Source organism: Salmo trutta, chromosome 4 (genome assembly GCF_901001165.1).
Source record: "Salmo trutta chromosome 4, fSalTru1.1, whole genome shotgun sequence".
Classification (NCBI taxonomy): Eukaryota; Metazoa; Chordata; class Actinopteri; order Salmoniformes; family Salmonidae; genus Salmo; species Salmo trutta.
In genome coordinates this window covers 8685976-8701187 of record NC_042960.1, presented here as the reverse complement: position 1 = coordinate 8701187, position 15212 = coordinate 8685976, and the positions used below count along the sequence as shown (strand labels likewise).

Sequence of the window (15212 nt, the reverse complement as noted above, 5' to 3'; positions counted from 1 at the left end):
CATTTAAATGATATAAATTGCCATTTAAGTGTACCGGTTTAATGTTTTGTCACGGAATTAATGTGACACAAGGCAGCAATGACAATCAAGGCCTCCTCATTCTAATTTGGAACGCGTTTAGAAGCCTTTGTTGTTGCCGTGCCGACAGCTTTTCCAGAAATTAACACAATCGCTTTTTTATGAGAAACCATAAATGTTTTCCCTTCTTTGCCGGCTAATGAGTAGAAAAACAGCTTGTATCTCAATGTTATGGTGAGACAGAGACATTCCGAAGCACCGCTATATACATTATCTCGTCTCGTCGTCCCACGAAAGGGGAAGGAAAGTCCAAAATGAGTCCCCGACGTCCTACTAGAACGAAGTGTTCTCATGTTTCATGTTTTCACACGATTAGCATTGGAATCTTTTGGAGCGTTTTCTTCATTATGCAGATGATAGTCAGTGCTGCTATCTGCTGTTTAAATGACTTTGAACAAGTTCTGCTTTGAGTTGCAGCTTTTTGTGGGGTTTGGGGGAGTAGAGTAAGCATTCTGGAATTACAACAATTAGTGCCTAACATAATTTGCAGTCTTGCAGTTTAGCAGGTCTACTGTTTCTGCTGATAATGCTGCAGTAGACCTATATAAATAAGCATTTGACTTTGTCTAATCCCCTCTTGGTTCTGTGGCTTATGAGTGACATCAACTTCAATCAATTATTTGCCAGGATTCCCTACCTCCTATTTTTGCTATAATGTTGGGATCCTCTTGTACCACTCTATCTATCCAAATCCCCTCTAACCATGAGTCCTCACCGCCTCACTCTGAACACGGTTTGTATCTTTTTCTGTTCAATATCTGCTCAGTAAGCCTTTCATTTAGCCCAATCCCCTCTAACCATGGCTCCTCCTGTCTTCCCAGGCTCTGGAGAGTGAGTTTGTGTCGTGCCAGCTGCACCACTGGATCGACCTGATCTTTGGCTACAAGCAGCAGGGTCCTGAGGCCACCAGGTCTCTCAACGTCTTCTACTACCTGACCTATGAAGGGACCATCAACCTCAGCTCCATCACCGACCCCATGCTCAGAGAGGTGATGTAACACACACACACACAAACACACAGAGTTGACGTGATGTTTATCTGCATATTATTTGTTATAATATTATATTATTTGTCTTTTCCATCTCTAAAAGCCCCTGCTGGATGTGAATTACTCCACGGTATCACACAGAACCATTAAAGCTCTTAACTGGGATGTTGAATCCAATTCAATTAGTCCATTAGCATCAGCAGAAGGTATAGTCCTCTGCCGTTATTGATGCTGTTATTTGTGTTACATTCAACAGCAGGGCTGTGTGGTAAGTAAGTACTATTCAGTCTTTCTTCTCCAGCACTGGGCTCCCACTGAAAGCTATATGAAGTGCTCCACTTTAAGGTCTGAGAAAGCCCTTAAAAATCGGGAGTGTGTTTGTGTTTTTCTCGCTCTACTTTCATTCATTATTCATCCTCCCTTCACTTTGAACCAACAGGCAGACAGGCAGCCTCTCCCTCTCTCCTCACAGCAGCAACACGGTACACCAATATAGCAATAAACCATGGCTAGCCCGCTAGCTTACAGCGCTAACGCTCTCATTGACACTAACAAATCTGTGGCAGGCGAACAGGGTGCTGACCCCACAACTAGAGTGTGACTTCTCGTCTAAAACGGTGCCACTGAAGTGTAACTCAGGGTGCCAGACATGGCAGCCAGCCACTGAGACAGCCTCTTCTGGCCCAGAGTGCACTGTGTGTGTACTGTATAAACTCTAGGGCCGGGACGATAACGGTATGGCGATACTCGTTAGTATGGTGGTAAGGGAACAAAACACAAAGCGGGTTGAACTTGTTTAGAAATCAGCTCTAATGTTGGAAACAAACATTATGTCATCATCCAGAGAAACATGTATTTATTTTCTAAGCTGTAGCACAATATGTTACATACAGCAGGTTTTTAAAGGACTAAAGACTTTGGTTTGCTTCGTGTTTTCATTATTGCCATGGAAAATGATATCCCGGTACCTTCCTGGCTCTAATAATCTCCAGAGATAACACAGTGTACCCTAAATACAACGAGAGCTGGTCAGCATAACTTCCTATATAATGCAATACTTATTTAATTGAAGACACTCTGAAGCCCCAAACAAATGATCCGTGACAAATATCCTAATTGCTCTGATATCACAATTACTTATGTTGAAGATACATTTCTGACACTGTTATGACCTTCAGTTGGAATAAAGTGTATACATTTGAAATGAACAGCATTACCCGCTCACCAACCAAAACGAACCTCCCTCAGAACTTTTACTAACAGACTCCTGGCCAGAAAACCACCATCTTGACATCGGCGTTCAACAAGCACACAGCAGGGCGATAGTAGTCATTTCCAGCAGTACACTTAGAGGTTGGTTAGCGTCAGTGGGTGTTCAGCTGAAGGTCAAAGTGACTCAACTGTTCCGTTAGCTAGCTCTGGGACATTTTTCTTAGGCTAATGTACAAGAGGACCCATCTTCAGAGTCACCCTCTTCATTCAATTCCCAGCTGACATTTATAAAGGCGTGGGATGATGAAAACTTGCTGGGCATAGGTCACCTATATACTTGCCCATACTACAATGTTATGGCATATAGGCATGTGATTATGTGGGGCCACTGGCAAGGCCAATCTTCTTTAGGGGCGCTGGTGCGCATCTGATGAAGTCTCTATATTCTGTACATTTAAAGGACGGAGAGAGACCCCCTCTGCAGCGAGGCCACGGTCATTTGATTTACTCAACCACTTGACAAGCTGCATCTGGATGGAAAACATGCTGTTTTTATGCAAATAAACGCATCACAGTAACCGCATAACCGCACTTGGTTTTGAATGAAGGGAAATGAATAACCGAGGATGTCCTTGGCGTGGTGTCTGGTTTGTGGGGGTTGTGCGACCACTCAAGGCAGGTTCCTGTTTGCGTGGGTATGTTTAATTTATACTCGTATTACGTGAAAGCTGTAAAATGCAGACCGTTCCCGTCTGTTTATTGTCACTGGTGTGCGACGGCCGTGAGATTTTCCATAATCACAGACAAAGGACAGCGTGAGATGGAGAGAGAGGGCAGGAGAGACAGGGCAGGAGAGACAGGGCAGGAGAGACAGGGCAGGAGAGACAGGGCAGGAGAGAGAGGGCAGGAGAGAGAGGGCAGGAGAGAGAGGGCAGGAGAGAGAGGGCAGGAGAGAGAGGGCAGGAGAGAGAGGGCAGGAGAGACAGGGCAGGAGAGACAGGGCAGGAGAGAGAGAGAGAGAGAGAGAGAAATAGAAGGGGAACCCCTGTACCAGTACTCCCAGACTCTCAGTCCCAGTGCAGTAAAAAGTGGTTGTCTTAATGTGGCATGAGTCAACACAGAGAAGAGGAAGCAGAAGAAGGGATCTGATGTTCTCTCGCTGATGGAGGGAGAGCTTGACCAGGAAGCAGTCCCCATCTGGGAAAACATGGCAACGGTCTCCGCAGCGTTCCCTAATCTGCCTTGAGACATTCCAAACGCTCAGCTAGAACCCCCCCTCTACCCCATTCCACCCAACCCTCCACCCTACCATGGCTTGGCCTGTGTAGACTGTAGGCCTCTGGGGCAGGGAGCCTCTCCTCCAGCTGTCCCTCCCTACCCTGTCCCTCCCCTACCCTGTCCCTCCCCTACCCTGTCCCTCCCTACCCTGTCCCTCCCCTCCTTGTCCCTCCCTACCCTGTTTCTCCCTACCCTGTTTCACCCTACCCTGTCCCTCCCTACCCTGTCCCTCCCTACCCTGTCCCTCCCTACCCTGTCCCTCCCTACCCTGTCCCTCCCTACCCTGACCCTCCCTATCCTGTCCCTCTCTCTCTCCTGTCCCTCCCTTTCCTGTCCCTCTCTCTCTCCTGTCCCTCTCTCTCCAGTCCCTCTCTCTCTCCTGTCCCTCCCTACCCTGTCCCCCTCCACCACCACCCGTCCTCCATTACCTGTTCTGACACAAACCAGCCCCGGAAGGCCTAGCCCAGCCCAGACCAGGACCAGACCACACCAGGACCACGGCTGAAACAGTTGTCACTCAGTAGTGGCGGTCTCCCTTGGCGCTACCCCCCCTCCATTCCAACCTCCACCCCCCTTGGCCCCTGGCCCTGACACGGCCCAGACTAGCAACCCATTTCCGCCTCCTCCACAGGCCTGCTTCCTCACAAACACTGAGGGGCTGAGGCTGGCTACGGCTCGGGGCTGGAGACGCACTGCTGGTGTATTTGACTAATTAAAACTAACGCCGGGGTTCAGTCGGGTGTGTGGAGAAACCTCCCCAGCTGATTGGACTCTACACAGGGAGGGGGGGTGACAACAAACTCTTTCTTAGACTCACACACTTTCCTCCATCTCTTCATTCATGTATATGTGTGTTCATGCAATACACCTCCAATCTCTTCTCTCTCTCTTTCTCTTCAGTCGTTCTCTCTTTCTCTCTCTCACACACACACACAGTTTATGTGCTCTCTCTCTCTGATGGCACCATGCTGTGCGGTGTGGATTTATTCATTCTCCTGATCATCAGAGCAGCTCCAAGGTAAATAGTGGGTGTCATAGATCCAATTTACCGTCCGGTTGTATTAACCATGCACCAGGCCCCTGGCCATGCCTGGGTAATGGGCCTCTAGCTGGGGAAATGACCGACCACAGCCCCCCTCTCCCCACTGCTCCTGGTAATGAATCTGCATGCGTGGGTGGGTAGGTGGTGGGCTCAAGCACATCTGGATGGGAATGAGGTGATAAATCAGCGTTTGCCCTCGGTGCCCGCCATGCGATGCTCCAGTCACTGAGCATGAAGGGCAGCTGAATGGCAGGGGATGAGGAGGAGGAGGTACGGAGGTACGGCGCGTGGTCTGTTGTCCTCTATAGAGGCCGTAGGGAGAGAGACCGACATCGCACCATACTGTACACACAGTCCAGTTCATGATCTGATGGAAGTGGTCTGTATCATCGTATACTAATACAAGAGATTTTATCATATATTTGGTTGTTAAAATGTGATATCAGAGAAATGTTAATATATATATATATATATATATATATATATATATATATATATATATATATATATATATATATTAAGGATGATTTGGTATTTAATATGTATGGCATAATATAGGGCTGTATATGGTAAAGCTCTTGCCAAATGTATTTTGGATGAACACGACAGACCACAGCTAATTACACCGGCACAGATGTTCGTAGGGGTCCTGACGGACTACCCCGCACACCCCAGGCTCACACACTTTGATCAATCACCTCCATTTAATCCTCCTGCTGGACTTGTGCCAAGCTACTAGGCTAGCTAGCGCCTGCAAACACCACTCACATTCATGCTGCGAAAAGTACTGAAAAGTGTTCTTATTTTGTGTCATCAACATTTCTATGCCAATCTGAAATCATCTTCTAAAAGTCATCTTTAGTTCCCCTTCATCAAACAGTGATGCTGTGAAGACATTGGGTTAGCTAGCTAGCGCTTATCGCCATCTTGCCCTGCCCTGACTCCCATTCCATTGCCATAATGACTTGGGCTTTTCCTAGAACCCCTACATGCATTCTCTGGTATTTCAAGATCCTCTTAATGACTGTAGGGCAAGTGTCCCAAATGGCACCCTATTCTCTTAACAGTGCACTCCTTTTGACCAGGGCCCTGTGTAGGGAATAGGGTACTATTTGGGACACATCCTAGATCATCTGTTTGTAATCGATGGCCCAGTCTAATGGACCCAGGAGGGGATTTACACTAAATAAAGAGGGAGGGACAGATCCCATTGTTCTCCTCAGCTGTGAGAGGACTGGGGGATCAAAGCTTGAGTGGCAGAGAAAAGAAGGTTGGGGGAGAGAAAGGGAGAGAGAAGGAAAGAGGGGGGGAGGAGGTAAGAGGCAGGGAGACAGACTGGGGGAAAGCGAGAGAGGGAGGGAGAGAGAGGGAACCAAAGCCCTGGGTTTTCTGACGCTCACATATCAACTGGCGTCGGTGGAGGCCTTGAGTCTAGGCCGGGAGATTTTCTCATACCTGTTAGAGATTAGGAACCATCTTTTTTTCTTTACTACACTGGGATCCTCCACAAAAGCTGGAAGGTAGGATGGCAGGCAGGGACTGGAGTATAGGTCTGGATCCCAAATGACATCCACTTCCCTATGTAGTACATTACTTCTAACCAGAGTACAAATAGGGGTCTGGTCAAAAGAAGTGCACTACATAGGGAATAGGGTGCCATTTCACATGAATCCCAGGTATTAGTTCACAGTAAGTATAGTCTGAGTCTATGGGCTTAACTGAGTCTCTCTCTCTCTCTCTCTCTCTCTCTCTCTCTCTCTCTCTCTCGTCTCTTTCTCTAGTCTCTCTCTAGTCTCTCTCGTCTCTTTCTCTAGTCTCTCTCTCTAGTCTCTCTCGTCTCTTTCTCTAGTCTCTCTCTCTAGTCTCTCTCTCGTCTCTGGTTAGTTTCAGACAATAGGGATAAGCAGTGCCGTTCACAGCAATGTTTTCTCATGGAAATCCCATCTGCAGTCAGTACAGTCCTTCTCTATGAGATCACTCCGAGTCCAGGCCAACCCCAGCTCAGGCTCGACCACTGTAGTCTCACATAGTACTCAGCTCTTCTCCACACTCACTCTCTCACACGCAGGCACACACAGTCAGATTGCGCAGCGCAGCAGTCTCTCACTTAACCTCTGTCTTTCCTGCCCAAGATCTTACTTTTTGTCCCCCTCTCCCTCTCGCTCGCTCTCTCTCAATTCAATTTCAATTTAAGGGGTTTTATTGGCATGGGAAACATATATGTTAACGTTGCCAAAGCAAGTGGAGTAGGTAATAAACAAAAGTGAAATAAACAATAAAAAAATGAACGGTAAACATTCCACTCATCAAAAGTTCCAAAAGAATAAAGACATTTCAAATATCATTATGTCTATATACAGTGTTGTAACAATGTGCAAATAGTTAAAGTACAAAAGGGAAAATAAATAAACATAAATATGAGTTGTATTTACAATGTATTGGGTTGTATTTACACTCTCTCTCTGTAGCCCCATCTCACCTAGAGTACTCCTACACACACCTACGTCTGTTGCTGTATATATTCTTTACTGTGTTGACCATACACCAGTACATCTCCCTGTCCTCCCAGCCCTGTGTTACCTTGACTCTGTGGCCCCTGATGTTGTCCAGAGCTGAGAGGCGGCGTCTCCTGTGACATTTATGGTCCTATATCTCTTAATTAGCGCCACCTAACCCGCCTGTCTGTCTCTCGCTCTCTTTCTCTCTGTTTCTCTCTCTCTCGCTCTCTCTGTTTCTCTCTGTTTCTCGCTCTCTCTGCTCTCTCTGTTTCTCGCTCTCTCTGTTTCTCTCTCTACCTCCATACCTATCTCTTTCGCTGTCTCTCTACCTCTACATCTCTCTCTCTCTCTCTCTCTCTCTGTCTCTCTACCTCTACATCTCTCTCTCTCTCTCTCTCTCTCTCTCTCTCTCTCTCTCTCTCTCTCTGTCTCTCTGTCTCTCTGTCTCTCTCTCTCTCTCTCTCTCTCTGTCTCTCTGTCTCTCTCTCTCTCTCTCTCTCTCTCTCTCTCTCTCTGTCTCTCTCTCTCTCTCTCTTTACCGCTACCTCTCTCCCTCTCGCCAGGCTGTGGAGGCACAGATCAGGAGTTTTGGACAGACCCCATGTCAGCTGCTCATCGAGCCACACCCACCAAGGAGCTCCGCCATGCAGGTGGTGAGTCTCGCACACACACATACGCGCACGCTCACACACAGGCTGACCACCATACCATGCCCAATACCATGCCCAATACCATGCCCAATACCATGCCCCATACCGCGCCCAATACCATGCCCAATACAGACCCATCTCCTCAGTAGTGTAGATAGAACCAGAGGCCCAATGGAATAGCTTTGACTGTCTCTGACTGCTTGTATTTTAAATGACTGGCTGACTGCTTGTATGTTAAATGACTGACTCTGACTGCTAGTACGTTAAATGACTGGCTGACTGCTAGTATGTTAAATGACTGTCTCTGACTGCTTGTATGTTAAATGACTGTCTCTGACTGCTAGTATGTTAAATTAATGGCTGACTGCTTGTATGTTAAATGACTGTCTCTGACTGCTTGTATGTTAAATGACTGTCTCTGACTGCTAGTATGTTAAATGACTGTCTCTGTCTGCTTGTATGTTAAATGACTGTCTCTGACTGCTAGTATGTTAAATGACTGTCTCTGACTGCTAGTATGTTAAATGACTGTCTCTGACTGCTAGTATGTTAAATGACTGTCTCTGACTGCTAGTATGTTAAATGACTGTCTCTGACTGCTTGTATGTTAAATGACTGTCTCTGACTGCTAGTATGTTAAATGACTGTCTCTGACTGCTTGTATGTTAAATGACTCTCTCTGACTGCTTGTATGTTAAATGACTGTCTCTGACTGCTAGTATGTTAAATGACTGTCTCTGACTGCTACTATGTTAAATGACTGTCTCTGACTGCTGGTATGTTAAATGACGGTCTCTGACTGCTAGTATGTTAAATGACTGTCTCTGACTGCTGGTATGTTAAATGACTGTCTCTGACTGCTACTATGTTAAATGACTGTCTCTGACTGCTACTATGTTAAATGACTGTCTCTGACTGCTACTATGTTAAATGACTGTCTCTGACTGCTACTATGTTAAATGACTGTCTCTGACTGCTACTATGTTAAATGACTGTCTCTGCTTTGACTCACACTAGCCCGTCTATAGTCTTTCCTCCCCCCCATCATTCCTCCATCCTAACCCTGGGAAACGTAAGCTCTGGTTTTGAACCTGTCTCCTCTCGTCCTCAGAGCGGGGTGAGGTGTGATTTTGGGTGTAGGGGTGAGGTGTGATTTGAGGTGTAGGGGTTAGGTGTGATTTTGGGTTTAGGGGGGCGGATGAGGGTGAATGGATTAGCACTGTGGAAACATGGTCCTGAGCCAAACTCCCACTCTACACCTTAGACAGACAGACAGACAGACACGGACGGGGGGACCAGGGGACCAGGGGAGGACCAGAGGGAGGAGGACCAGCTGGGAACAATGGCCCAAAGGTGACAGGCTTTTAAGGGGCAGGAAGAGGGGTGAGGCGGGTGGGGGGTGTGGATGACGTGCCGACTTGAGCCCCCCAGAGCCCCCATTAGCGGGGTAGCCCTGTGGTGCTGACAGCTCGAGACCATTGGCACACACACATATACACAAACACACACACACACACATCTACACAAACACACATACACACACAAACACACATACACATACACACACACAAACACACACACAAACACACATACACACACATCTACACAAACACACATACACACACATACACACACACAAACACACACACAAACACACACATATACACACATACACATATATACACATATACACAAACACACACGTACACAAACACACACATGTATACAAACACACATGTACACAAACACACGCGCACATAGCGCTGCCCATATGCCAGCCATGTTTACCAAACACCCCATTAGCTCCTCACCACAGATCCAAATAATGCCACGTTCATCCACCGGTTGAGGGTTGAGGGTTTCCCCCAGACCTGGGTGCAAATACTACTTGAATTCTTTCAAACACTGTTAGCGTTTGCCTGCCTGGAGTGCCAGGTGGGTGAGGTTTGCTCTTTTTTAGGGTAGATCAGCTTTAATATTGCAGATAGAACCCAGAATCTGTCAAATTAATTGTTTGCATAATTTCTAATCCCCCTAATTTAGATTTTTTTATTTCTTTCTATTTTTCCCCCTACCATCCCTCCCTGATTGGAGTAAATTTAACGGAAAACAATACTTCTACTGCTACTTACAGTTATTTTCTCTCACATAACTATAGAAATAACTTTATATACACTGCTCAAAAAAATAAAGGGAACACTTAAACAACACATCCTAGATCTGAATGAAAGAAATAATCTTATTAAATACTTTTTTCTTTACATAGTTGAATGTGCTGACAACAAAATCACACAAAAATAATAAATGGAAATCCAATTTATCAACCCATGGAGGTCTGGATTTAGAGTCACACTCAAAATTAAAGTGGAAAACCACACTACAGGCTGATCCAACTTTGATGTAATGTCCTTAAAACAAGTCAAAATGAGGCTCAGTAGTGTGTGTGGCCTCCACGTGCCTGTATGACCTCCCTACAACGCCTGGGCATGCGGATGGTCTCCTGAGGGATCTCCTCCCAGACCTGGACTAAAGCATCCGCCAACTCCTGGACAGTCTGTGGTGCAACGTGGCGTTGGTGGATGGAGCGAGACGTGATGTCCCAGATGTGCTCAATTGGATTCAGGTCTGGGGAACGGGCGGACCAGTCCATAGCATCAATGCCTTCCTCTTGCAGGAACTGCTGACACACTCCAGCCACATGAGGTCTAGCATTGTCTTGCATTAGGAGGAACCCAGGGCCAACCTCACCAGCATATGGCCTCACAAGGGGTCTGAGGATCTCATCTCGGTACCTAATGGCAGTCAGGCTACCTCTGGTGAGCACATGGAGGGCTGTGCGGCCCCCCAAAGAAATGCCCCCCTACACCATGACTGACCCACCGCCAAACCGGTCATGCTTGAGGCTGTTGCAGGCAGCAGAACGTTCTCCACGGCATCTCCAGACTGTCACGTCTGTCACATGTGCTCAGTGTGAACCTGCTTTCATCTGTGAAGAGCACAGGGCGCCAGTGGTGAATTTGCCAATCTTGGTGTTCTCTGGCAAACGCCAAACGTCCTGCACGGTATTGGGCTGTAAGCACAACCCCCACCTGTGGACGTCGGGCCCTCATACCACCCTCATGGAGTCTGTTTCTGACCGTTTGAGCAGACACATGCACATTTGTGGCCTGCTGGAGGTCATTTTGCAGGGCTCTGACAGTGCTCCTCCTGCTCCTCCTTGCACAAAGGCGGAGGTAGCGGTCCTGCTGCTGGGTTGTTGCCCTCCTACGGCCTCCTCCACGTCTCCTGATGTACTGGCCTGTCTCCTGGTAGCGCCTCCATGCTCTGGACACTACGCTGACAGACACAGCAAACCTTCTTGCCACAGCTCGCATTGATGTGCCATCCTGGATGAGCTGCACTACCTGAGCCACTTGTGTGGGTTGTAGACTCCGTCTCATGCTACCACTTGAGTGAAAGCACCGCCAGCATTCAAAAGTGACCAAAACATCAGCAAGGAAGCATAGGAACTGAGAAGTGGTCTGTGGTTACCACCTGCAGAACCACTCCTTTATTGGGGGTGTCTTGCTTATTGCCTATAATTTCCACCTGTTGTCTATTCCATTTGCACAACAGCATGTGAAATTTATTGTCAATCAGTGTTGCTTCCTAAGTGGACAGTTTGATTTCACAGAAGTGTGATTGACTTGGAGTTACATTGTGTTGTTTAAGCGTTCCCTTTATTTTTTTGAGCAGTATATATTCCTAATTTCCTCTCTCTGCAAGTGCTGGATTTTCACACACAGCGGTCAATCCACCATTAATTCTGATCTTAACTCCAACTAAAAGATTAACCCATCTTTCCCAGTATAATGCCATTTTATCATTTCCTTTTGCAATACATCCCTCACTGTGATGTCTTACGAGGGTCCTGCCTCCAAAAGCGAGCCACCGATGGACAGTACCAGAAAAGATGTTCTGTTGATTCTGTTTCCTCCCCTTCTAATGTCTTAATGAAATCAGAAGTTGGCTATCCTGGCCTTGCGTACAGTATACTATTAGTAACAGTGTATTAACTCTTCCACTCTTACAGTGGGGTGCAGTACAGTGGGGTGCAGTACAGTGGGGTGCAGTACAGTACAGTCGGGTGCAGTACGGTGGGGTGCAGTATGGTGGGGTGCAGTACAGTAGGGTGCAGTACAGTGGGGTGCAGTACAGTAAGGTGTAGTACAGTGGGGTGCAGTACAGTAGGGTGCAGTACGGTGGGGTGCAGTACAGTAGGGTGTAGTACAGTAGGGTACAGTAGGGTACAGCAGGGTACAGTAGGGTCATGTGCAGTACAGTAGGGTAGGGTGCAGTACAGTAGGGTACGGCACAGCAGAGTACAGTAGTGTACAGCAGGGTACAGCAGGGTTGTGTGCAGTAGGGCCATGTGCAGTACGGTGCGGTACAGTACAGTAGGGTGCGGTACAGTACAGTAGGGTGCGGTACAGTACGGTAGGGTGCGGTACAGTAGAGTAGGGTACAGTAGGGTACGGTACATTAGGGTAGGGTGCGGTACAGTACAGTAGGGTGCGGTAGGGTAGGGTGCATTAGGGTATGGTACAGTACATTAGGGTACAGTAGGATGCAGTACAGTACATTAGGGTACAGTAGGGTGCAGTACAGTAGGGTACAGTAGGGTGCGGTGCAGTACGGTGGGGTGCAGTACAGTAGGGTGCAGTAGGGTATGGTACAGTACATTAGGGTACAGTAGGATGCAGTACAGTACATTAGGGTACAGTAGGGTGCAGTACAGTAGGGTGCGGTGCAGTGGGGTGCAGTACGGTGGGGTGCAGTACAGTAGGGTGCAGTAAGGTACAGTAGGGTATGGTACAGTACATTAGGGTACAGTAGGGTACGGTACAGTACATTAGGGTACTGGAGGGTATGGTACAGTACATTAGGGTACAGTAGGGTGCCGTACGGTGGGGTGCCGTACGGTAGGGTGCAGTACAGTGGGGTGCAGTACAGTGGGGTGCAGTGCAGTACAGTAGGGTACGGTACAGTAGGGATGTGTGCAGTAGGGTCATGTGCAGTACAGTAGGGTGCAGTGCAGTACAGTAGGGTACGGTACAGCAGGGTACAGTAGGGTACAGCAGGGTTGTGTGCAGTAGGGTGCGGTACAGTACAGTAGGGTGCGGTACAGTACAGTAGGGTGCGGTACAGTACAGTAGGGTGCGGTACAGTATGTTGCAGTACAGTACATTAGGGTAGGGTGCGGTACAGTAGGGTACGGTACAGTAGGTTGCAGTACAGTACATTAGGGTAGGGTGCGGTACAGTACAGTAGGGTGCGGTACTGTAGGGTATGGTACAGTACATTAGGGTGCAGTACGGTAGGGTACAGTAGGGTGCAGTGCAGTATAGTAGGGTGCAGTGCAGTATAGTAGGGTGCAGTACAGTAGGGTGCAGTGCAGTACAGTAGGGTCCAGTACAGTAGGGTCCAGTACAGTAGGGTACAGTACAGTAGGGTGCAGTGCAGTATAGTAGGGTGCAGTACAGTAGGGTGCAGTGCAGTACAGTAGGGTCCAGTACAGTAGGGTCCAGTACAGTAGGGTACAGTACAGTGAGGTACAATAGGAGCTGCTGAGATGAGAAGGGAGCAGTAGAATAACGAGGGGAGAAATGGGGAGACACTTTCCTAGACAAATAAACGCTAGGTGGTTGAGCAGGGCCTCAATTCCCTGTGGTGAGACACACACGTACACACACACACGTACACACACACACACGTACGTACAGAAATCCATTGGAAACTCGACCCAAGTACTGGAGCAGGAGGGCATATGAGTCCATACTGTCAAGTGGTTAAAGGTGTCTTGTATGTAATTGTTTGGCCTCTCCGGTGGTGGTAGGTGGGCCTGGTGTGTTTGGACAGGTTTGGCGTGTTCTAGGCAGACTGATGTTCAGTGCCTTTCTCTTTCCATTCACACCAGCAGCAGATGAGGGACTTCTTTCCTTCTCTCTCTCGTTTCTTTTTCTCTCGCTCGCTTTCTTTTCCTTGCACTCGCAATTTCTCTCTCTCTTTCTCCCTCTCTCTTTCTCTCTTCCCTCGTACTCTCTCTCTTTCACTCTCCCTCTTCCTCTCTCTCCCTCTCTCTCTATCTCTGACTCACCCCCATTAATCTCTTTACACCTCTCTCTGCTGTATCCTTCTCCACCTTTGTTTTCCATCCCTCCGCCTGTCTGAGTGTAGTGTGGTGTCAGACTCCAGTCCTGGCATGTCCCCCTGTCTGAGTGGAGTGTGGTGTCAGACTCCAGTCCTGGCATGTCCCCCTGTCTGAGTGTAGTGTGGTGTCAGACTCCAGTCCTGGCATGTCCCCCTGTCTGAGTGGAGTGTGGTGTCAGACTCCAGTCCTGGCATGTCCCCCTGTCTGAGTGTAGTGTGGTGTCAGACTCCAGTCCTGGCATGTCCCCCTGTCTGAGTGTAGTGTGGTGTCAGACTCCCGTCCTGGCATGTCCCCCTGTCTGAGTGGAGTGTGGTGTCAGACTCCAGTCCTGGCATGTCCCCCTGTCTGAGTGTAGTGTGGTGTCAGACTCCAGTCCTGGCATGTCCCCCTGTCTGAGTGTAGTGTGGTGTCAGACTCCAGTCCTGGCATGTCCCCCTGTCTGAGTGTAGTGTGGTGTCAGACTCCAGTCCTGGCATGTCCCCCTGTCTGAGTGTAGTGTGGTGTCAGACTCCAGTCCTGGCATGTCCCCCTGTCTGAGTGTAGTGTGGTGTCAGACTCCAGTCCTGGCATGTCCCCCTGTCTGAGTGTAGTGTGGTGTCAGACTCCAGTCCTGGCATGTCCCCCTGTCTGAGTGTAGTGTGGTGTCAGACTCCAGTCCTGGTATCTCCCCCTGTCTGAGTGTAGTGTGGTGTCAGACTCCGGTCCTGGTATGTCCCCCTGTCTGAGTGTAGTGTGGTGTCAGACTCCGGTCCTGGCATGTCCCCCTGTCTGAGTGTAGTGTGGTGTCAGACTCCGGTCCTGGCATGTCCCCCTGTCTGAGTGTAGTGTGGTGTCAGACTCCAGTCCTGGTATCTCCCCCTGTCTGAGTGTAGTGTGGTGTCAGACTCCAGTCCTGGCATGTCCCCCTGTCTGAGTGTAGTGTGGTGTCAGACTCCAGTCCTGTCATGTCCCCCTGTCTGAGTGTAGTGTGGTGTCAGACTCCAGTCCTGGCATGTCCCCCTGTCTGAGTGTAGTGTGGTGTCAGACTCCAGTCCTGGCATGTCCCCCTGTCTGAGTGTAGTGTGGTGTCAGACTCCGGTCCTGTCATGTCCCCCTGTCTGAGTGTAGTGTGGTGTCAGACTCCAGTCCTGGCATGTCCCCCTGTCTGAGTGTAGTGTGGTGTCAGACTCCAGTCCTGGCATGTCCCCCTGTCTGAGTGTAGTGTGGTGTCAGACTCCAGTCCTGTCATGTCCCCCTGTCTGAGTGTAGTGTGGTGTCAGACTCCAGTCCTGGCAT

The 15212-nt window shown here is 48.5% G+C and overlaps 1 protein-coding gene across 1 annotated transcript in view; it reads left to right on the top strand.

The window, feature by feature from the left end:
* The window catches only part of LOC115191800 (lipopolysaccharide-responsive and beige-like anchor protein), a gene marked incomplete in the record, with an annotated part of 272883 nt that overhangs the window by 226366 nt on the left and 31305 nt on the right, over positions 1-15212 (top strand). The window contains 2 exon segments of the mRNA XM_029749734.1: positions 900-1067; positions 7661-7750. Coding sequence (XP_029605594.1) covers positions 900-1067; positions 7661-7750 — 258 coding nt within the window.